This window comes from Toxorhynchites rutilus, chromosome 3 (genome assembly GCF_029784135.1).
Source record: "Toxorhynchites rutilus septentrionalis strain SRP chromosome 3, ASM2978413v1, whole genome shotgun sequence".
Classification (NCBI taxonomy): domain Eukaryota; kingdom Metazoa; phylum Arthropoda; class Insecta; order Diptera; family Culicidae; genus Toxorhynchites; species Toxorhynchites rutilus.
Genome location: NC_073746.1, coordinates 10086042 through 10111700, shown reverse-complemented (window position 1 = coordinate 10111700; position 25659 = coordinate 10086042). Strand labels below are relative to the sequence as shown.

The 25659-nt window shown below is 39.8% G+C and overlaps 1 protein-coding gene across 1 annotated transcript in view; it reads right to left on the bottom strand.

The window, feature by feature from the left end:
• LOC129776012 (leucine-rich repeats and immunoglobulin-like domains protein 3) overlaps positions 1 to 7604 on the bottom strand; it is a 53574-nt gene extending 45970 nt beyond the window's left edge. The window contains exon 1 of the mRNA XM_055781378.1: positions 6307 to 7604. Coding sequence (XP_055637353.1) covers positions 6307 to 6539 — 233 coding nt within the window. The 5' untranslated portion in view covers positions 6540 to 7604. The remainder of the gene's footprint in view (positions 1 to 6306) is intronic.
• Positions 7605 to 25659: the final 18055 nt, after the last annotated feature.

The following is a 25659-nucleotide window of genomic DNA, read 5'->3' as shown; positions in this document are numbered from 1 at the left end:
AAATGCTTACAGCAACTGTAAGGCAATTCCTGGAAGCATCCGCCAGACCCAATAACTTCAAGAACAACCGCCCAGGTAAATGAAGTCTGTGTTTCCCCGGAGATTGATTAACATAGTATATAATTTGTTTACAATAAGGACGCACGTGGATGCGATTATTCCTTAAAAGACACCCGCAGATCACGCTTCGCACTCCGGAATTCGTTACGAACGCCAGCGCAAAAGTGTCCATGCCGGATATAGAATCATGGTTTCAAAAAATTCAAGACTTTTTGACAACGGAAGGACATTTGGACATTTTGAACGATCCTGAAAGAATTTGCAACGGAGATGAAACTTCGTTCTATTGACGTAGGACTACGTCTAACCGGAAGATATAGGGGGTGAAATGGAAATCTAGGCACTGAACAAGTAGGAAAAAAATGCAAGATTTGAAACGCTTATAACTTGAGCATTTCTCAATAGATCGCAAAGGTTTTTGCATCAATTGATAGGAAATATATCTACGCATCTATCATAACGAATAACATTTCATTTTTCTTGAGATAAATAATTCAATAATTGTGAAATATCAAGCATTGTCAAAATGCACTATGTGCCCATTTTTGATTGGTCCATTTTGTGCTACTCAAATCGTACCGACCAAAACGGGCAACTAGAGCAGCAGCGAAATAGAATGAAACACGATTGGAAAGGAAAAAGGAAAAAAAGAAAGAAACATTGGTCGCAGTCTCACACATGCGTAATTCTCGAGCCAGCCAGTCAGCTTAAAAATCCCCGCTCCGCTGCCGTAACGATCATTCTCATTCGAACCGTACACCACATCGGTTCGCATCACAACACATCAACAAACCAACCCAAGCAGCCATGTCTGGTCATGGTAAAGGAAGAAAAGTGAAGGGAAAGGCAAAATCCCGCTCGAACCGTGTTGATCTGGAGTTCCCCGCAAGGGTAGCTAGGCCGAGCGCGTTAGTATCAGTGCATCAGTCCACCTAGCCGGCGTTATATAGTTTCGGCCGCCGAAGTGGAAAAGCTGCTCGCGACGATAAGAAAACTCGCATTCAGAACAGAACACATTCGGTTCGGTGGACATCAAGACAACAGGCAGTTGCAGCGAGTGGCGAGTGGCAAACGCAATCGCAAAACGACAGCAGGTAGCGGAAGAAAAAAGTTTGTTCTTTATACAATCTGCTTTGGTGGCAAAACCAGAACAAGGCGGCATCGAGGGCGTTCGAAATGGTTTTTCTTAAAACCACGAGTACTAAGTTTTCTAAATTGGAACCATTCCATAAAACAAGGCACTTTTCAGGGCCATTAAACCTTCCAAAAAAGAGTTTAGGAAATACAGTTCAATGCTTTCTAAAACATTATCCAAAATAATAATAAAACACAAATTGATTTTTTCATAATTTGTTTGCCAGGATCTGATGAGTATGTAAATTTGGCAGTTGTTCTGAGCTTATTGATTTTCACCAATTCTTAAATTGTTTCTAGATTGAAAGTACAGTAATTTACACTTATCTCGACATTTAGCTAATTGGACGGACCTGTAATGCGACATATTTAGTTGGACATTTTTGTAAACATAGAGTTCGGGGTCCATATTATGACCCCACGTTGAAAGTCGACACTGTATCACTGTCATCGCAAATGATCAATTACAGGTTAAAATTACCTCCAATCCGATACTGAGTGGTGGTAATGCGACGTGCCATTGAATGTAATTTACTGTACAATATGTCACAAGCTGGATGGGAAGAAATTTTCCAACTGTGAAAGCTGTGGCGAGTGGCAAATGCAATCGCTAAACAGAAAGGTTTAGCCGAACAAGATGGGGATATCGAGTAATAACAAAACAATAAACTCTTTAGATTGAAGATAATTTTGTGATCCTGAAAAGGACCCTTTTTAGCCTGCATGTGAATCCAACGAGCGAACAAATCGCAATGAATGTATTTTTTTGCCATCGCTCCCTTTTAACGCTCATTCGTTCGTCTCGTTGGACTCGCCCCTCTGGCTGAGTCTGCCGATTTGTCTCTATCCTGTGAGTGTGTACCGCTAGAGTATAAAACACGCGGACCCCAACAAAATATCTTATTTTCTTTCAAACCGTATACCCGTGTGGTTGTACGGCATCGGCATCGTGGACGTAACAAAGGAGGACAAGTTAAGGGAAAGGCAAAGTCTCACTCGAACCGTGCAGGTCTCCAGTTCCCTGTTGGTCGCATTCACTGATTGCTCCGCAAGGGTAACTAGGCCGAACGGATTGGTGCCGGAGCACCAGTATACCTAACAGCGATTATAGAGTTTCGGCTGTCGGAGTGCTCGAGTTAGCTTGCAAAGCTGCTCACGACAATCAGAAAACCCGCATCAAGAACAGAGCAGCTTCGGTTCGGCGCTCATCAAGGCAACAATTAGTTTCAGTGAGTGGCAAAGTGTTTCTCCGGCACGTCGCATTAAATGTAATTTACTAAACAACATGTCACAATCTGGATGGGAAGAAATTTTCCAACTGTGAAAGCTGTGGCGAGTGGCAAACGCAATAGCTAAACAGGAAGGTTTAGCCGAACAAGATGGGAATATCGAGTGATAACAAAAACACAACACCAAAGGTTCTTTTAAGAACCATCAACATATTCATAAAGAGTAAAAAGTAAACTAATCCATTTTTTCAGGTAGATAGGTATTTACGTAGGAGAAGAAAATAAAACAATATATTTAAAATATATATTTAACAAAAGCTGTCCCCTTTGTATAGTCCTACGTCACTCCGGTTATGTCCCCGACATTACCCACCCGTCTTTTTTAAATCCAAACACAAAATCTGTTTTCGCGCAGCGTGGAAGTCGTAACCTATATGACATCGAGAGAGGCTGTAGTAAAATCAACATTACAACGATGTTTAGTTTCTCCGCAGCTGGTAAAGTAGTTCCTCCTACAATTATTTATCCATATAAAACCATATCTAAAAAAGTAGCTGACTCGGTTCCCTCAAAATTGGGAATCGCGAAATCTGACAATGGTTGGATGACGTCGGACGTGTTCCGGGATTATATCCGCAATGTTTTTCGCCCATTCATTGAAAGCAATAACATTTCAAAGCCGGTTTTATTCATTATTGATGGCCACAATAGCCACATTAATTTAAACACATCACTGTTGTGCCGAGAACTGGGTATCATTTTAGTCGCGTTGTATCCGAACTTAACGCGAATCATGCAGCCAGCTGATGTCGCGGCCTTCAAACCTCTTAAAAATTGTTGGCCAAAAGCTGTTGCGAGATTCAGGAGTCAAAATCTGATGGCTTCTGTGACAACCATGAATTTTGCATTAGTGCTTCAAGACTGTCTTCGAAATTCTTTGACTATCCAAACCATTAAGAATGGTTTTAGGTCCTCTGGTTTATACCCATGGGATCAGACAGCAATTGATTATTCAAAGTATTTGGGGAAATATACTAACGAATCAGATTCCCTGGAAATAATTGAAAGAGATCAGTTGGAAACATCTGAGGAATCATTTCAACTCCAAGAAAGATTATTTACTGCCACGAACACGTTGCAGGAATGTGTTAAAACTATTGGCTCACGAAGAATTAAAAAGTTCAAGAGTGAACTCGTCTGCCTACAAAACGAAGACGAAAGAGCATTATTTAAAATGTTTACTATAATAGAGAATAATTTTCCTGATTTTATTGAGACAATTCAGGAAAATGATCTCAACGATAACTTGCTATGCGACATCGACTATGGTGAACCGCTTGTAGCACCAGTAGAAGGAGTTTCTGCTGCAATGCAAGTTATCAATGACGATTCTGTACATAATAAGCCTCTTGCATCTACTTCCTTGGAAGCAGCACCTTCAGACCACGTTACAGCTGATGCAGCTGATCTAGCAACGATGCCTTCAGAGCCAGCATTGGGAAATTATTTGACCACACCTCCTACTCCAACGAGAAAAAACACACGAGAATATAAATCGAAAAGGTATCATGTACTTACGTCAGATGAATTAATTCGAGAGTTCAAACAGAAGGAAGAGGACAAGCGTCGTTTGGAGCAAGAAAATAAGAACAGGAAGATTGCTAGAATGGAACGTAAACGGGTATCCGAATTGAAGAAACAGAAACAAGAGGAGGCAAAACGAATGCGGCAGAGTTTGAAGCACGATAAGTTGACCAGAGAAAATCATCGTTCGAAGAAAAGGAACTTAATCTAAAGTCTAACAACAGTACCTTTCGATCGTGAGTTCAAAACTCAGGGCCCTCATTGACCATCTTTGTGTTGTTACAGAATAGCTACGTCCACGCAACAATCATCAGCGATGGAGATCGATCCACGGTCGAAATAAGATCGATTCATCCATACAACTGCTCTGCTCTGCCAGACACATCGGGCTACTGTTCTATAAATAACTCAACAACGATCAATCAACTGTCTCCGCTGTCCGGTGGTCCAACTGGATAATGGAAGAACAGAAAGAATACCCTTACGCCTAAATGGCTACTGTGTGAATGTACCATATGTAATGGTATAGAAGGAATACTGGCGAATGGCAACTGTGTAATGTGCTAATTATAGATATGATAACCATGTGACATGTACACGTTTAAAATTCGGCTCTGTTACAGCTAAAATGCTAATGAGCCTTAAATAAATAAATGGGATAAAAAAAAATAACAGTACCTTATTAAAGCAAGATCAATATTGATCAATATTATAATTGATGGATATAAATGGATTGATAAGAAACATATAATATAGTTCAAACGGATTAGCATTCGATTGCCGTGATGTTTTAATAGTAATGATAGTACTATACCATAAAATAGTATATGTAGTTGTAGTTGTAATTAGATACCAATGAAATATATTGCTTTTTGTTTTGAAAACAGTATTTTTTCACTTGTGTCGAAAATTAGAACACTTAGAGGTCGAAAATTGAAACAAGTGGTCGAAAATTAGAACAATAGAACATTACAGGGGAAAATGGATATAAGAAAATATAGAGGTATTGTATGATTATTTTTCTTATAAAACCAGATTCAATGAATGTCTATCTCTAACATTGGGACATCTTCCATGAAAAACCATACTGTTTTTGTGATATACAAACGTTTCTTTTACCATGAGCTGGACTTATGGGTCGAATTATAGTGCCTTTACCCTATGAATCTTCAAAACCAGAGTTCAAACTGCTAGAAAATGTATACTTTTGTATACTTCTGAACTAAAATAGAGTATTTATTCGCCAATTTCTGCAAGTTGGAGACATATATCCTCCATAAATACACTTACCCTATTAATTTTTTTTTTAATTTATTTATTTAAAAACATCTATTACTATAATTATAATTAAAAATAAAACAAAACTTATTGCTGTTCATAGCTAAAGGCTCCCTAACATACACACATCAAGTGATCTCTTTTATCAGGATTGTTATTTCAGTTCGTTCACCCATCCATTGCTCTGAGAAATTGAAAGCGCATCCCCCTACGCACTGCTTTTTGCATAAAATATTATTTCCCTTAAAGTACTTTGGATAGATATCATTTCACGCTATTCATGGCGATGACAATTTGAATTTACCCAAATGAAAACGCAAAACGCGTCCGTAAATACGAAACATAATACAGATTTTGATGTTCCCGAATATTCATGAGGGGGGCAAGCAGCTCAAGATTTCCACAGAACCCGAACGGTGCCACATCAGCGCAAAACCAGAACGCGCGCGCGTCCCTGTGAATAGAGGTTACGCGTATTGAATATCACGCAGTGTCGTTACGATCGAAGCTATCCCCGGCGTCGTCTTTAGTTCATATCATTCGCTGAGTTCTGTTTTACAAAAAAAAATTGATCGTTCAGGAGAAAAAGCGGGCATTGGAATGAGTTTTCTCGGGATATACCAAATAATTGGAACCTAAAATCTCATCCGAATGGTGCAACCTCGAAGCCATATGTGGGCCAGTCTCGATAAGCGATAAAATGAATACAGCGAAAATGCTCACAATGCGTAGCTATTCTGTTCTGTTTTGTGTACATTATGGTAGCGCCTGTCCGTACCCCATTTGTGTATATCCTGGGGGGAACAACCCCTCTCGCTTCGCAAAACTAATTTGCGAGAGGAAGTTGGCAAAATACGCAATCGTAGCAACGCTCGGCAAAGTTGTTTGCGAAAACACTAATCAATAGATTAGCATTGCTTGGCCTCAACAACAGTGAATCATCGCAATAACTTTCCCCCGAAAGAAAAAACACCCCCTCAGCAATAAATCTTACAACTTATCAAGCGGATTGTATACTCACAGATTTTCCACCCAGCGGGGAATATGATCCACATACGCATATAGCGACGTCAGACCCTTCTCCGAGCAGTCGATGACATTTCCGAGGCACGAGCAAATCCGTGGACATTCGTCACTGGCGTCACTCTCCACATCCTGGCTCGAGTTCGTCAACTGTCCACCGATGGAACGCACAGAAGTCGTCACCAGCAGCAGCAGCATCCACATGCCGACGACGGCAATTAATCTGAGCATTTTATTTTTAATCTCCTCGCCGATATTTACACTTATTGCTTCTTGGTCCCCACAGTCCTTGCCTGTTTCAGACCTGCCTGTCTGCCCTGGCGGTTCTGTTTTTGTGCCAGTCCCCAAAAATTAATTGCTTGTTTAATTTTCCCCGCACGAGCGTCTCACTTTTGGCGACCGAATCGAAGGAATTTCTCGATCATAATTCATGTTGAAAATGTCTCCTCACTTTAGAATTATTTTCATTTTCATTGAATTTATTTTTATGTTTTGTACTTATATAAACACATCTCATTACTCCGAGCCGAGCGAAGATATATACTAATATGTCGCGCGAGTTCACACTGCTATATGTTGAGATATCTTCTAAGTGTTCCGTATGGACCATGTGCTTGTGTGAGCGCTTCTAGCGGCCAATGCTTCCAAACACAACCATCGGAGCGGGTGTCGTGTGGATACCCGACGTCATCGCAGCAGGCAGCAGCAAACGTACCAATTCTTTCACTGTGGTAGTGTTTTGTCTGCTGATTTGACGGATGCTCGCCACTATCCGTGTCAAAATAACAGTAAGAGGAATTACATTTTAGAGGCACTTCCGTTGGACTTTTCATCACATAACGACAGAAAGGGAAAATTTTCACCGCCAACACACTGCTGATCTAATCTGATCCCAGAGAATCATTGATTTTGCACCTCAAATCCCGCACTAAAATCACACTTTTTTCCAATATTTTCATTTGGTTTCTGCTCTTTTTATCTTTTATACTGCTTCTCTCTCCCTCTCTTCGCGCGACCGCTCTAGAGCTGCGCGCAGCGGCACTAAAAACACCAAAACAACACTTCTCGCCAGCGAAAACTCCGAGAACAAACTGCCCGATCGCATCGGCGCTGGCTGCCTTTGGACTCCAACGAAACGGCGGCGGTCTCTCCTGCTTTCGGATATCGTTCGGGTGTGTTCTATACACTCATCCCGAGCAAACGAACGAACTAACGAATCTCGGCTTCGGGAACCAGGCAACTGCAGACATCTTGGCACTGTCGGTCGTCATTCATATGTGGGATGATGCGAAGGAAGCGAAGGAAAAAAGCTACAACCCGAAAAGCAAAGAACAACAAAAAAAACACAACCCACACACCAACACACACGCACGCATTCGTCGGACTCTCAATTACCCGTCGATACCCCGTGCAATGAGTGGGAGTATTTTTTTTTGCTTCGCTTTTATTTATCATCATGCTTAATATGCCGTAGTAAACGGTTACCGAATATACTCTCGAGTGCTCTTGATACAGGTAAACGGTTGACGATCCATTACGGCAAACATTAATTTTTCATTTCCTGCGAGCGAGCGTTTGATTCAGGTTTTGAGCGTTATTCACAAACTCCCACGCTTTATGTGTCACCAGCTGCATCTGTGCCCCGGGGCAGCCAGTGTTGCCGTATCGAAAACTCTATTTGGATACGAAGTTGTACGGCAAGGGATTGGCGTGCTCTATTACTCAAAATACGATTAAAAGAACATGGATATGGGTTATTGTCAGAGCATAAGTTTTATATCATAAAACTTCAAGGTTATTCTACCCGTCTATCATTTGTGAACAAAATAAAAATTACGAAAATCCAGAGCAAAACAAAATCACAATCATCATAAAATACACCTGTAAGTGTCTCGGAAGCTAAGATTAAAAGTACCCTTATTAAGACTCAGCAAGGTACCTGGAACTGCATTATCTAAGCTACTGTCTACCTTAAACGGAATCACCAAACCATTTATGTTACATGACATAGAAATGCATCATATTAAATTCATGAAGAGATATGTTAGTCCAGAAATCGAGAATAATCAATATTTTTTCTCTATATTTCTGATTTCTGAATGTCTAATATTCAAGAATATACCCTAAAAAGGGCTTTCGAAAATCCAATTATTTACCGAATTATAGGCATTTTAGTGATGCGGAAATTAATCTCGCACGGCCTTGCCACACTACTTCGAACGGGTTTTTCTCGAAAGAATTTTGACGTAGGACTACGTCTAACCGGAAGATATAGGGGGTGAAATTGAAATCTAGGCACTGAACAAGTAGGATAAAATGCAAGATTTGGAACGCTTATAACTCGAGCATTTCTCAATAGATCGCAAAGGTGTTTGCATCAATTGATAGAAAATATATCTACGCATCTATCATAACGAATAACATTTCATTTTTCTTGAGATAAATAATTGAATAATTGTGAAATATCAAGCATTGTCAAAATGCACTATGTGCCCATTTTTGATTGGTCCATTTTGTGCTCCTCAAATCGTACCGACCAAAACGGGCAACCAGAGCAGCAGCGAAATAGAATGAAGCACGATTGGAAAGGAAAAAGAAAAAAATTAACGAAACATTGGTCGCAGTCTCACACATGCGTAATTCTCGAGCCAGCCAGTCAGCTTAAAAATCCCCGCTCCGCTGCCGTAACGATCATTCTCATCCAAATCATACACCACATCGTTTCGCATCACAACATATCAACAAACCAACACAAGCAGCCATGTCTGGACATGACAAAGGAGGAAAAGTGAAGGGAAAGGCAAAATCCCTATGCCGAGCGCGTTAGTACCAGTGCTCCAGTCCACCTAGTCGGCGTTATATAGTTTCGGCCGCCGAAGTGATCGAGTTAGCTGGCAAAGCTGCTCGCGACGATAAGAAAACCCGCATTCGGAACAGAACACATTCGGTTCGGTGGACATCAAGACAACAGGCAGTTGCAGCGAGTGGCGAGTGGCAAACGCAATCGCAAAACGGCATCAGGTAGCAGAAGAAAAAAGTTTGTTCTTTATACAAACTGCTTTGGTGGCAATCCAGAACAGGGCAGCATCGAGGGCGTTCGAAATGGTTTTTTTCAAAACCACGAGTACTAAGTTTTCTAAATTGGAACCATTCCATAAAACAAGGCGCTTTTCAGGGTCATTAAACCTTCCAAAAAAGAGTTTAGGAAATACAGTTCAATGCTTTCTAAAACATTATCCAAAATAATAATAAACACAAATTGATTTTTTCATAATTTGTTTGCCCGGATATGATGAGTATGTGAATTTGGCAGTTGTTCTGAGCTTATTGATTTTCACTAATTCTTAAAATTGCTTCTAGATTGAAAGTACAGTAATTTACACTTATCTCGACATTCAGCTAATTGGACGGACCTGCAATGCGACATATTTAGTCGGACATTTTTGTAAACATAGAGTTCGGGGTCCAAATTATTACCCCACATTGAAAGTCGACACTGTACCACTGTCATCGCAAATGTTCAATTACAGGTAAAAATCGCCTCCAATGCGATACTGAGTGGCGCTTCGGCACGTCGCATTGAATGTAATTTACTGTAGCTGGAATGGGAAGAAATTTTCCAACTGTGAAAGCTGTGGCGAGTGGCAAATGCAATCGCTAAACAGAAAGGTTTAGCCGAACAAGGGATATCGAGTGATAACAAAACAAAAAACTCTTTAGATTGAAGATAATTTTGTGATCCTGAAAAGGACCCTTTTTGGCCTGCATGTGAATCCAACGAGCGAACAAATCGTAATGAATGTATTTTTTTGTCATCACTCCCTTTTAACGCTCATTCGTTCGTCTCGTTGGACTCGCCCCTCTGGCTGAGTCTGCCGATTTGTCTCTATCCTGTGAGTGTGTACCGCTAGAGTATAAAACACGCGGACCCCAGAAAAATATCTTATTTTCTTTCAAACCGTAAACCCGTGTGGTTGTACGGCATCGGCATCGTGGACGTAACAGAGGAGGACAAATTAAGGGAAAGGCAAAGTCTCACTCGAACCGTGCAGGTCTCCAGTTCCCTGTTGGTTGCATTCACTGATTGCTCCGCAAGGGTAACTAGGCCGAACGAATTGGTGCCGGAGCACCAGTATACCTAACAGCGATTATAGATTTTCGGCCGTCGGAGTGCTCGAGTTGGCTTGCAGTGAGTGGTGCCGGAGTGTTTCTCCGGCACGTCGCATTAAATGTAATTTACTGAACAACATGTCACAAGCTGGATGGGAAGAAATTTTCCAACTGTAAAAGCTGTGGCGAGTGGCAAACGCAATAGCTAAACAGGAAGGTTTAACCGAACAAGATGGGAATATCGAGTGATAACAAAAACACAACACCAAAGGTTCTTTTCAGAACCATCAACATATTCATAAAGAGTAAACAGTAAACTAATCCATTTTTCAGGTAGATAGGTAGGTATTCACGTAGGAGAAGAAAATAAAACAATATATTTAAAATATATATTTAACAAAAGCTGTCCCCTTTGTATAGTCCTACGTCACTCCGGTTATGTCCCCGACATTACCCACCCGTCTTTTTTTTTCAAACTGGCGTACAAGATATCCCAAGTACCGTCATCCGGGGGCAAATTGACCACCGGGGGCACGTTTAATCGATACCGTTTAAGTTTTTAGAATGGATACATCGAGAATACAGTGTTGCTAGTTTCATTATAATTGTGACACTTGATAACTATTCAACGAGGGGTGATTCATTGCGCTCATCCCATACCAACACTTCTCCTGGATGAGTGCTGAATCCACCTAAGGCAGCAATCCAATTCGTTCCACGAACTTCCGCATCGCTGTTGGTCCGACGGGTTTAGTTAAAGCGTCGGCAACCATTTCGTTCGTTGGACAATAAACGAGCTTCACAACCTTCTTCTCGCAAAGTTCTCGAACAAAATGTCGCTTTGTATCAATATGTTTAACGCGACCACTTGATCGTTCCGCCTGGGCAAAACTAAGACATCCTTGATTGTCCTCATATACAATCGTCGGTTCCTTCTGCGGGTGTCCCAATTCGACCAGAAGACGTCTAAGCCAAACTATCTCCTGACAAGCCAAAGAAAGTGCGTTGTATTCGGCTTCCAAAGATGACAGTGCTACCGAACCCTGTGCCTTGCTTATCCAGCTGATTGGACCGTCACCGTAAAAGAATACACATCCTGTAGTAGAGCGTCTTGTCTGCCTATCACCACTCCAGTCTGAATCCGAGTAACCAGTTAGAGTCTAACTCTTCGTCGCACAGTACTTCAATTTCCAATCCCTTGTAGCGTTCAGGTACTGGAGTACACGTTTTGCTGCAGACCAATCCATGTTGTTTGGTTTGCTAACCTTCCTTCCTAGAAGTCCAACACTCAACGACACATCAGGCCAAGCGTTCACTGCCAGGTATAAAAGCGCTCCAATAAGGCTTCTGTATAAAAACAAGTCGTCGAACAATTTGCTACCAGGATTCTCCAAAGTATATCCTGCGTCCATAGGAGTCTTCACCGGTTTGGAATTTTCCATTTGAAACTTACGCACCAAGCTATCAATATACTGTGTTAGCTTCAGCGTGTAATATCCATCTTCAGTGGAACACACAGCGATTTCAGCAGTGGAAAAGGCGATTTCAGCAGTGAACAGCGAAAAGTATTCCATTCGTGGAGCTGCTAAGATGTTTCGCATACCATTCGAAACTCTGTTCAACAAGATAAATGGACTACACTGTCGTAAGAACGGAGGACAGACCATACTTAGTCATGCAGAAGAAAATGACTTATCTGCAATTATTCAATTTGTTGGTGAATGTGGATTCCCATTGAAAGCGTCGGAAGTCAAACAGCTGATTAAGAACTATCTGGAAGAAAAAATTAGTGGGTTATATCTATGATATAACCGCAAGGTTCACGTGGAACTACCTTAGCTCAGCAATCATTCGTTTGTATTGATTAAATTCTTGATTGAATGAAACAGTTTCCAAATTCAATTGAGTTCAATATATTTGCTCTGTGAGTGAAAAAAATGAACAAATGCCGTGTAAAGTCAATTCATTTATTGTGATTGATTGTTCTTCGTTACAAGTAAATTTAATGACGGACGTTTTACGTTTGGTATGATGACTAGAACAAAATATATGTACGGAAGAATTATCAAACGTTTGATGAACCAGCCTAAGGCTGAAAATCTTTCCAATAAAGACAAAAAAAAAATTATCAAACGATTATTTTATTTTACATTTCCCTCTGAAGTTTACATCCCAAAAGTGTACATACTTCTCGAATCTCGAATTTGCTTGAAACTGGGAAGTTCATTCGCTTCTAGTGGCTGCACGATTTTCCCAGGTTCCTAAGTTTAGAAGATCATGTTAGGACAGACATATTCCACTCTGCACAAAGGCAAGCGAGGACAAAAGTACTCGCAGTTTGCATTTATTTGCAGAGCCGATTTCCCCAGAAACCTCGGTTTTGAAGACTGTGTTAGGGAAACACATTTCAATCGGAACAAAAATACCCCCGATTTGTATGAATTCGCAATGCCGATTTCCCCACGCTTCATGGATTTGAAGTTTGTGTTAGGGAAACACATTTCAATCGGAACAAAAATACCCCCGATTTGTATGAATTCGCAATGCCGATTTCCCCACGCTTCATGGATTTGAAGTCTGTGTTAGGGAAACACATTCCAGTCGGAACAAAAATACCCCCGACTTGCATGAATTTGAAATACCGATTTCTCCAGGCACCTTGGTTTAGAAATCTCTATTAGGGAACACATTTCGGTGGGAACAAAAGCTCCCCCTACTTTCGTGTGTTCTTTTTCTTCTTTTTGGCTTTAAGAGGGTTTAAACTTTTCAGTTCACTCGCCTCTAGGCTCTTTCGTGTGCTTGCAATGCCGAATTCGCTGCTGGGTTTTAAAGTCTGTGTTAGGGAACATTTTTCGATGAGAACAAAAGTCCCCCTACTTTCATGTATTTGCAATGCCGATTTCCCCAAGGCTGCTTGGTTTTGATGGCTGTGTTAGGGAAACCGTAAATCGGGCCAATCAAAACGATGCAGTTAGGGCGTTTAGATAACGCCTAATATTTTACAGTTATTCAATTGTTTATCTAATGAAAAACAACATTTTGTTAGTTGCGATAGATGCGTAGAAATATTCCCTATCAAGTGATGCAAACATCTCTCCTATCCAGTACGAAATGTTCGAGCTATAAGCATTCGAAATCTTTCATTTTTTCCTGCATGTTCTGTGTTTAGGTTTTCATTTTACCCTCCATATATTCCGGTTGGACGTAGTCCCACGTCAAAAATAAATACAAGGTTTGTGAACAATCTTCCCGGTGATGATTGGATTTCCGGGTCATGAAACGCATGGAGACAACGCTCTCATCTCGAATAACACAAAACATCACGAGAAACCGCGCCAAGGTAAGCCCAGCTGACGTTAGCGCATATTTTGACAATCTGACAAAGACAGTCAGCAACATTCCGGCAGGAAATATCATTAATTATGATGAGACCAACTTTACCGATGACCCAGAATCGACAAAAGTGATTGTTAAGAAAGTCATAAGCATGTGGACTGCATCATGGATCATTCGAATAGCGCTTATTCTGTGATGTTTGCCGGAGCTGCAATCGCACAATCGCACCATATAAGGTAAGGTCCTATAATTTTCTACCTTAAATATACATACAAGATATCCTTTAATTTCAGGCTGGTTCGACAGGACATCATTTGAGTATTGGTTTGCCTCAGTACTGCAACGGTTTGCAGAATGACTATCCGAAGTTTATTATCGGTGATAACGTAAGCTCGCATCTGTCATCGAAAGTGATTCAAAGTTTGCCTGGAAAATAATATCAGACTGGTTTTCTTCCCTCCAAACCTGCCCAAGTAACCACAAGCATTAACGTTTAGCTCTATTGTAGCACTAATTCAGCATCTCTAATGCCAAATGGCAGTATATCTGCTTATATGCTTATATGCCTTATACCAACATTATCAATGCGTATTAATAGTAATGAAAATAAGCATTAATGAAAGCCCTATATGCACATTTAGTGCTACCATATAATGCTTACAAGCATTAGAATAATACATTGGGCATTGTGTATCTGGCTGCAAGTGATTGTCTGAAAATAAACATAACGTGGATGATCAACAGAGTTGGACGAAAACTTTGAAAAGCGGAAATCTTTGGCGAAATATATGCTTCCAAGCCCGTTACTACCTAAACAAAGTTTTTTTTTCCGGTGTTACATGATCTTCTTTAGCAGGTATCTGAGCGGTTGTTAACTATTTTCAACTCATTCATCCATATCAACAGTGGCCCAGATAGCAAAGGCACAACAGAGAAACATCCATGTGGCGGTTTGTACCCCGGTTCGAATCTCATATGTATTCTATATGTGGATACAGTGCTGATTTAAGATCATTTATTAGTGCTTACTAGTTACCTGGGTGACCCACCTATGTCAGCCTCTCGACGTTAGTTTCTTCAGACCATTAAAGATGGCGTGGAAGTGCACTCTCGAGGATTGGAAGAAGAGATAAAAAGGTGTTGTACCGAAGCATAAATACCCGGGCCTCTTGAAGAAAACGCTGGTCCACGTAGCACCACGGAGCTCCGCTAATATGAAGTCTGATTTCAAAGCCACAGGAATATTCCCGTTGAATTCATATGCTTTTCTGGAAAGAATGCCAACAAAAGGATTACGAACACCGAATGCTTAAGGAGGAACGATTTGGCAAGCCAATCGATCGTATTATTCCGAAAAGAAAGCGAGTGGTAGATATACAACCAGGAGAGAGTGTCACGGCAGAGCATGCAGCGCAAATTTTTATTAAACAGGAAAAACTGGATTCGAATGATCAAGAGAACTTGGAACCACAAAAGAAGCCTTAGGTTCCAGAACCCAAAAATAAACAGAACCCACCATTTGGAGGATCAAAATTGCTCATTCATGACCATTTAGAGGGTTTTCCACCAACCCGGATGGTCTCAGGATGACCTGCATATCAAAATTTAGATCTAAATATGAGAAAGGCACGACTATACTTTTAGGAAGACTAAATCACGTTTTTGTATCTCCAAATCCTTGAATTATCATTTAAATGAACGCAGGTAAAGACATAAGTGAATTTCTATATATTTGTGCATATTACACTAGAAAATAATGAGAAAAAAGCTTGATCAATTTCACCCCAAAGCTATGTTTTGAAAATTTCCGACAAAAAATTCCAAACTAAAGCTTAAGGGAATTTTACAACAAAAATTTTGAAAACGTTCTGTGACCTTAGCAACAGTACTGGTTTTAAAAAAAATTGGGTGTAAATTGAACAAAAAAAATCAGAAATATTCACATTTTTCTGAAAACTGTGATTAATTTGCCCTCGGTTTACGTTACTACTGAACCAATTCATTCCAAATTTGATTTTAATAAATTTATATATCTGTCTGTCGCATGAACCAATCAAAACTAACATTTTTGATGTAGGACTACGTCTTTCATTCTGTACTGGAGTGTAAGTTCAAAGTTTCGAAAGCGAGAGCGTTACGCCGGAACAACCTTTTTGTCGGCTGAACGAAATGGTATGAACATCAACAGGATTAGCCATTCGAAAGGTTAAATGTTTACGCGTGTTATTCTCTATTCGGTTGTGATTGCAAAGTGGCGGAAAGATAGTCTAGCTCGCTCGCTCGCTCGTCTAATCCCGCTATACTCAACCTGCGGCCCACCAGGCTCCTCCGGTTGGCCCGCCTGGCCCGTTACCATTTTGTATGTGTAACAAACAATCACTATAAATATATTACCATTTTGTATGTGTAATAATCACTGAAGAAATCATCTCGAAAACATGAGAACAATGGAGTTTGACACATTACATGTTATTACATATTAAACATTTACACATTAGTTAGTTGTCCAGTTAAGTAATTTACATTTAATGCGACATTTTGCTAATTGGATAGACCTGTAATGCGACACGTTTAATTGGACATTTTTACCTCTAATTAGACATTTTTGTAAACATCGAGTTCGGGGCCCAAATTATGGCCCTACATTGAAAGTCGCCACCAGACGTCCAATTACAGACCAAAAACACCTCCGATGCGACACTGAGTGATGCCTCGTCATGTCGCATTAAATGTAAATTACTGTAGTAGATTAAATATTTATTAAATATATTTAATCCGATCATTATGGCTAATCCTGTTGATGTTAGTGAATAAAAATGAAAATATGGATATGAAAACATGAATTACCTATTTTATGACATATGACTACGTCTTATGATACTAAATCAGAAAACAGGTCACATTTTTTATAAAATAGTTTTAACGTTAATAATTATTTTAGCTCTGAACGGATTTTGATGTTTCCAATCGAATCGGAAATTTCTCTAAAATTTTTCAGTACGTTATAATTACGGTTCCCTAACCCACAAATGATTTAAATTAAGGAAGATTGGAAGAATACACATTTTCTTATCGTGGTCCCGTGGCCGAATTTGTATCAGCGAAATACAATGTTTAAATATCACTGCTAATCAGACGAGCGTAAATCGCTCGCTTGAAATCCAAATGCAGCATTCGTTCTACGGACAATGTGCATAGAGGAAATATAACAATTTTAGCTCTGCCGTATTCTATTCATTGAGTATAAACAAGCCACTCGGGATTTCAAATTACAGTATTCACAATTCATCAGTCATCTAACTAGCGCCCAGACGGCAGCAAGACTTTCGAAAATGCCTTTCTCAAGGCCGAATGTGTTGTTTAGTTTTCCATCTTGGTCTTTTTGTGCCTAGAGGCGAATGAACTAATTAGTTTTAAAGCCTCAGACTGCAGACTTTTTCGATGCTGAGGTCACAAACACACTGTGGTTTTGCTCGATTCTGAAGAAGATTGAAAGATATACATCGCACGGTATTTTTTTCGTTGGGGGCACCACGTCAATTTACATATCGTCTGGTGAAGAGTGCCTTTGTATTTTTGCATCACATTAGATTTGAATCTGTACGGAGTGTGAGTTTAACATTTTTTGAACGGGAGCGTTATCGTTAGTTTGTCAGTGAAAGTTCTTTAAATATTGTGCCAACCTCAGTTTTCTTTTGCTACTGTGTTGATATATTTTTCGCTACAGAATGCGTCCTCAGATTATGAAGAAAACATAGTGTAGAACAGTAGAACAAAGTAGAGGAGAAATATTAAATAGGACGTACGTCGTCGTTTCGTACCGTGGAGATTGTACGTATTGTTGATTTCATGCGTTTTCAAACAGATAACGGTAGTGGGGGAACACATATCGCCTGGAGCCGCACTTTATGTAGTACGAGAAGAATGTTGTGATCTTCAGCCGCGTTTACAAAACAGCGCAAACCACCATTCCCAAACCTTTTTGACTGAAGAGTGCTTCTGGGATTTCAGCAGTGTGTTTGGATTTATTGATGTAATGATGTTGTTTTGAATTATAGAGGTTTTATGCTTTCTCAGTTCATTCACTTCTAGCCTTGAAAAAGATCAATTTGAATAATCAAACTGAACAACTCGGCCTTGAGAAATACCATTTGGAAAGCCGTGCTGCCATCCGGTCGCTAGCTGGATGACTGATAAATCTTGAATGGCTTATATGTGATTTTTTTTCAATAGATCATGCAATTTTCGTGATATCAATGATTGTTTCCGGGTTAAAAAAGACATAAGGTATTATTCAGCGTTGAGAGTTGTCTCCAGTGGAAAACTGAAGCTGAAAATTTGTTTCGATGAAAGCAATTACCTCCGCTGCCACCACACAACAGATTCGGTTCGGATTTTCTGACGCTGTTCTGTGTCTTCTGAGATGTTTCGTTCTGTGTTGGTGATGTAATTTTGCTAAGAAATACTGAAAATCTTTTTATATATTCGAGGAGATCAATATTTCAATTCCAGTGCTCAAGACAGCAAGCAATCCACAGTACATGTTGATGCTTAGAATTAATTTGACAATCTACTCAAATTGCTTCTCAAAGCTTTCGTGCTAATCACTCATTTATCGGCCCTTGTCATTGCTATCAAATATTTGTATCAAAGAGTTTTATTATTAAATTTGATATCGTAGTTCTATGTTGACAATGCGGTCGTGTCTAGGACATCACCCTTCTTTATTTATCTCTTTTGCGACCCGCGACACCATATCTAATCTTTGTTTGTGGCCCCTTTGGGAAAAAGGTTGAGTACCGCAGGCCTAAGCACTATGCTCTACTCCCTGAATCCCATTTATTTTCTGCAGCCAGACTAAACGGAGACTTTAGCGAAAACCAAAGTACCGATGACAATTCGTGGCACAACTTCATTTTGAACTCTTCACTTCACCAGCTTGTCACTATTATAATTTTGAATCTTTTTCCGCTTACCTCTTGTTGTATTGTTAAAATATAAATAATCAAATAATGAAATAATGGATACTCCTTTATTCAATATTCAAAATACCAAAATAAGTTCGAATGTGTCACCCTTTTCTGTAATAATTTTGCTATAGGCTAACCGACCAGATGTCATTTGTGGCAGAGGCGAATGAACTGCAAAGCTTAAAGCCTCTCAAAAACAATGAAAGAAATGTCATTTGTTGTTTGTTTACCGTGCACGATGAAGGAGTATCACGAAGTTGTAGGTGTAATGTGAAATGTGACACCCAGTGGTTGTTTACCAGAAGACCTGGCTGAAGTATGTGTTTTAAACGGGCAATTCGATTCGTACTCAAAATGACGTTTAGCTATCCGTATTTCGAATGCTTATAACAGATCGGAAAGATGTTCGCATCAATTGATATGAAATATCATCAATTGATATGAAATATCGCGTCTATCACAATTTATAAAATGTTATTTTTCATGCGATGAACTATTGAATAACTGTAAAATGTCAAGCGTTAGTTAACGCCCTAACTGCCAAGTTTTGAATGGTCCGATTTATGGTTTCCCCAACACAGACTTCAAAAGCGATATGCCTGGGGGAATCCGCTTTGCAAATATACATGCAAGGTGGGGATATTTTTGTTCCCACCGAGCTGTGTTTCCCTAACACGGACTTCAAAATGAATGTGCCTGGGGGAATCCACTTTGCAAATACATGCAAGACGGGGGTATTTTTTGGTGTTGAGTACTTTTGTACTCGCTTGTCGTTGTGCAGACCGGAATATGTTTCAGTAAAACGTACTTTTAAACTGAGAAGCCTGGGAAGATCGTCAATTCAGATACTAGAGTTGAATGAACTTTCGCGGTTCGAGAACTACGTAAACATGAGATGTGCGATAATTTCAGAAGGAAATGTAAAATACAAAGATCGTTTGGCAATTCTTCCGTTCACATATTTTGATAGTTCTAGGCATCACATCAAACGTAAAAGAATGTTCATCATATTTATGTGTAACGAAGAAAATAATCGATTACAACAATTTCGATGCATTCTAAAGTAATATTCGAAGAGGTAAACAAGTTGATTGCATAATATAATTGCGTAGTTCTACGTCGAAAATATGCGGTTGTGTCCTAGATACAACCCCTTACAATTTTTTTGCATGAGAACATATCTACAAATTTAAACCAGATGTCGTATTTTTCAGCAATAAAACACAAAGCACAATAGGCCTCTCATGGTAACCTTAAAATTAACATCAACCGCATCTTGGAGCTTTGAAACACGAACGGTTGCAATAGTTTTCGTACGTGATGAAGTGATTTTCCACAATAACAATGCTCGGCCTTCTGTTCACAAGGTCATCAAGACATTCCCGAAACTATTAAAATTGGAAATCCATCCTTACCCACCGTATTCTTCAGTAGCAGTTCCGTCTTTCTACCACAAGATATTTTTTCCTTGCTTGCTGGAGTATGCGATCATGATGCCTTTCACAAACATGTCTTGAACATACAAATCGAGAGTTTAAGCTAACGGCCTTTTGCAAGATAACGCATCAGTTCATAAAAGCCAGGCGGCTCGGTCCATTGAACAGGGAATTCACCTTGTTTACTTGATTAAGACCAAATCCAAACTTGTGGAGATTGATCGTGTATTGTATGCAGATGAAAGTATGAAAGTGTGAAAGATTTGGAGAACATAGACGAACAGTTCCACAGAGATACTAGTTGCTGTATGTAACTTAGTATCAGGTAGTACATGCTATTTGTATCGATTTAGGAAGAACCTACGCATCATTTACTTGCCAAAATTATTAAGTGTAATTTATAGTCGACACATATTATTGATGAAAATAAAACATCTGTTCAATAGTCAACACAGTGTTCAATCACACATGATTTCGAAATTTGCTTAGTATTTATCCATAAAGTGCTTCGATACTGCCTCGTTACTATTTGGTGTTGAGTTCGCTTCGTGCGTTTAATATTAAACACCATTTATCAGCATTTGAACCAGACAACCATTATCTTCTTAACAATCTGGCAACCCCAAGTATGCGGCTCGGGAACAACAAGTCATATAAAAGCTAACTCGGCTCGTCTCACAAGTACTTTTCCGATGCGGCAAACATCTCTTCATGTCGTCCGTCCCGATCCCTCTCATTTTATCTTATCGTGCTTGTGGCTTCCGGCAAGAGCGGGACGCAACATCACACCTTTTGGGGTGATCGCTTTTCTCGTTGATGTGCAAAGCAAAGCAGCCGCAACGGCCATCACAGACTCATCCTCTGCTCAGAGAGATGTGTGGGATTCTCCTACATCTTCGTCGTCGTTCTTGTTTCTCCTTTCCCGCTTCGTGTCGCTTTTGGGCTTCCTTTATTTATGAATCCAGCCGTGCATGCGCGTTCGAAGACTCTCTGACTCTCAAACACTACAAACTTCTTTCACACGAGCGGAAGATAAAGTTATGAAAAACGAAGCATTCGGCACAAATTATGCTCCACGCGGATGCTGCACAGTGTGTGCCAATCAAAAACATGAGCAGAGAAATTACATTAGTTTATATTCTTTCATTTGCGTTCGAGAACTAATTCATATTCTACAGCAATACTAGCAACTACAAACTTAACCAACACGTGAGCATAATAACTAAATCATTTGAATTGACGATGGAAGACCTCGTCTGTCGGCACGACCACGCATCAGAAGAAAAAAAAGAAGCTGGAGAAGGTGGAGTGAAAAGTGACAAAAAGACTAATCGCTCGTCGTTCAGGTGAAGTCAAAAAAGGAATCCCTCGCCTTCGAATCGTTTTTTCGGGTATTCTTCATTCGAGAAAAAATCCTCCTCTAAGAAGACAAACAAGACGAACGATTGCTTTATTCTTCAGATGTTTTGTTAACCCGAGAGAATGGAACGCAGATGGATGGCCGGCTTGTAAAGAGACCCTCAGGGGCAGAGCAATTCGTGTTTCGAACGATGCAAACACTTCTCGGCTGCACGTTTTTTTTTCTTTGACCATTTTTGCACCATCTGCAAAATTATATCACACCCCGAGAGAAGTCAAGGATTGAAACGGAAGGTTATTTCCATTTTAAATGAGATTTAGATTCTAGGAAATCGAAAAACGGACTCAGCGAAATATGGTTCAGATAAGGGGACAATTCGGAGAAGGTGTTTTATTTATGACATCCGTTGTATGTGGGATTGGGTTTTTGAATATTAGATCGTATGCATACTAATTCACGGCACTCGGTAGGTGTAATGCGACATGCGACGCCCAGTGGTTGTTGAACGGTAGACCTGGCTGAATTATATGTTTTAAATGGTCATTTCAAGTCGTGCTCAATATGATGTTTCACAGTATTTTAAGACTGTCGTTGGATTGTTTACTTGAACTCACAATCTTCTTGGGAACTTTTGTACTGTTTTGTATGAGAACTGGCGCAATAAAACATAAAGTGAATAAGCCCTCAATGGTATTTTTGGCCATCTTCAGCATAAATTTTTTAACGCACAATCACAAAAGCAATGCACGTTGCAGTAACCTTCGAATTACCCCAAGTTTTCAAATTATTTATTTATTTATTTGCAACGGTGTTTCACTGTGTCCAACATTTCTAATACCACCCTCAATATCTTCCATAATTTCGAATCAATGTTTTGAAACATTATTTAGTACTTCAAGCAGTAGTCATTTTCATACCAAAATTCAGTTCGAAAGAATCTTAGAGAGTCTTTTGAGACTTGAATACACCTAATTTTGCTGTTCAGCGGTTATAAGACTATTTTGACCATTTTTTCAAGAATGAATGATTCGTAACTTTCGTTTTCATGTGTTTGTATGTACTAGGATTGCAATGTGTGATGATACTCACACTACATAAATCCAAAAACTCATAAAGACTCAGAATTTACGAATCGTTCATTCTGAGAGTCGCGTAGGATTTTGTACTTCTGGTACGATTAAATACTTCTCTAATTTGGAAAAATCGGCTAAAAAAAACCGCTGAACGTATCAATATGAGACGTTCACAGATGTTTAGGGAATACACTAGGCTAAACATTTGCCTGCAAACATTAGAACTTACTGCGATATTTGCAGAATTACAGTAGATTTTGTAAAGCACTATAAAATTCCTGTTTTTGGCACTTTTTGAAATCGATGAAAAAATTAAAATAATTTTTTTTTTCGTCAAAGTAACAAATTATCCTTGTGCAGAATTGATTGGAGTTTTCAAAGCAGTCTTTCGATTTTCGGAGCGATTGTTGTTCATTGAATAATTCATCATCAAAGACGAAGGGGTAATTTTTCATTCAATCTGAAATATCTCCCCGATATTGTTGCCCACTACACATACACACATCAAGATAGAAATATGTACGTCTTCTTCTTGGATGGCACTAACGTTCCAGTGGAACTTTTGCCTTCTCAACGTAGCATTACTTGCGTCATTTTTTTATTAGTAATATAGGTTGAGATTTCTATGCCGAATAACATGCCTTGAATGTACTATGGAGTGGCAAGCTCTAGAATACGCGTGACCACAGTACAAGTCAGAATTTTTTTTTTTTGACGAAAAATCCCCTGGTCAGAACGAACATCGAACCCGAACCCCCGGCATGATAGTATGGGACGCTAACCACTCGGCCACGGGAGCACATAAAAAATTTTATTTTTACTTCTTCATTTACGTAAAATATTCTAACACCTGAGATTGTAGATTCAAAATGATGTACATCATTTGTGTATATGATCTTTGTCTGACTGTATTATTTTCTCTTATCAAATTTTCATAAATAGAATTCTCTTCTTAGCACCTTTACAGGCGCTTGTTAAAGTCTTTTACAATCAATAGAATTGTCGAGATTCAAACTCATGACTTTGCATCGACGATCCTACATCGAACCATTTGCTCCGTTAGACCACTTGAAAATGCAAGGCCGGATTACTCTCTTCTTTTAGTCTTTTCGATGTTAGGGCTTTTTGAAGCTGGTTGATCGTATTATTTCTAAGTGTAGATTGTTGGTAGCAATCCGACAACTCCGACAATGCCTTACTATTCCTCATTAATTGTCGGTCAGTTCACCATGAACTGCAGTATGGTAGTAGAATACTTAGCTTAGTAAAATAAAATATCCTAGCCATTCTTGCTGGAAGTATCGTGCTGAACAATAATAAATGTAGTAACGTAGTACAATAAATTTAAGTTGTTTGTGAATCTAAATGTGTGTTCAGAATTTATGTCTGTGAAATAGTATCCAGTGTACTTGTTCCGATATACCGTGGTAGCATTCAAATGCTGCGATTATGGTTCAGTAAACCCTGGTCCTGACTGCTACCATTCCTACACGCACGCAACGAAATCTGTAATCTAAAACACAACGTAGGGTGTGTGACAACAGAAGCAGCCTTGCATCTATTGAATCAGCTGCATCCTATCCCCCAAAAAATCGTCTTTTGTTAATCCTATCTACACGTACAGATTTATCTGGAAAGGTACAGATTTTTACGTTTTTTTAAGTACAGATTCTGTACAGCACAGATAACAGATTTTCATCAAAAAGTACGGATTGGTACAGTTTTTTTCCGCCTGTGAAATCTACGCGGTACGCAATCTAGATTTAGAAAAACTAAGCATGAGCATCATCAAACACACGAGTGATTCAAGGCTAGGAAATGTTAATGTACAGGGTTTTCCATTTCGGGCTTCCGAAAGTATACAGCCCTGCGCTGACAACCGTTTGACATAGCTGTCAACCAAAACGTCATATCGTTAGTTGAATGTCTGCCATTTTACAATATGGATCGTTTTAGCATCGCACAACGTGTTAATTTTGTTAAATTATACTATAAAAATGATGAAAAACCGGCAAATGTTTTTCGAGCATTACGGACGGATTTTGGTCGTCATGTACGGCCTACAGAGCACACAATCGCTAATGTAGTGCGTAAATTCGAACAAACTGGATCCGTAGCGGATATTGTGAATCCTGTGCAGCATCGTAATGTGCGTTCGGCCGAAAATATTGCTGCAGTTGCTGCCAGTGTGGAGGATGACCCGAATGTTTCGATTCCACGGCGTGCTCAGCAATTGGGCTTGTCAAACACATCATTGTGGCGAATTTTGCATTTGGACTTGCACCTACATCCATATAAAGTACAACTGGTACAAAAATTAGAGCGTGGTGACCATGGAAGGCGTCGGGCATACGTCGATTCTTCTTCTTCTTCTTCAATGGCACTAACGTTCCTAGAGGAACTTCGCCGTCTCAACGTAGTATTACTTGCGTCATTTTTATTAGTACTTAGTTGAGATTTCTATGCCAAATAACACGCCTTGAATGCATTCTGAGTGGCAAGCTCTAGAATACGCGTGATCACAGTGCAAGTCGGAGGAAATTTCTTTGACGAAAAATTCCCCCGACCAGAACGGGAATCGAACCCGAACACCCGGCATGTTAGTTGTGACGCCAACCACTCGGCCAAGCTCGGTGGCTATGTGAACACCCAAAATTTCCGTATATGGGGCTCAGAAAATCCACACGTGATTGTTGGGAGGCCATTGCATCCGCCAAAAGTCACTGTTTGGTGCGCATTATGGTCTGGTGGAGTCATCGGGCCGTATTTCTTTGAAAATAAGGACGGCGAGACGGTAGGTGTGAATGGTGAGCGCTATGGCCGCATGTTAACCGATTTTTTTTTGCCACAAATTGAAGATATGGATACGGATGACATGTGGTTTCAGCAGGACGGCGCCACGTGCCACACAACACGACCGAACATGGCCATATTGCGAACGAAATTTGAAGGACGCATAATTTCGCGTTTTGGTGATGCCAATTGGCCGTCCAGATCATGCGATTTGAACCCGCTAGACTTTTTTTTTGTGGGGTTATGCGAAAGACCGTGTCTATGCCAACTCTC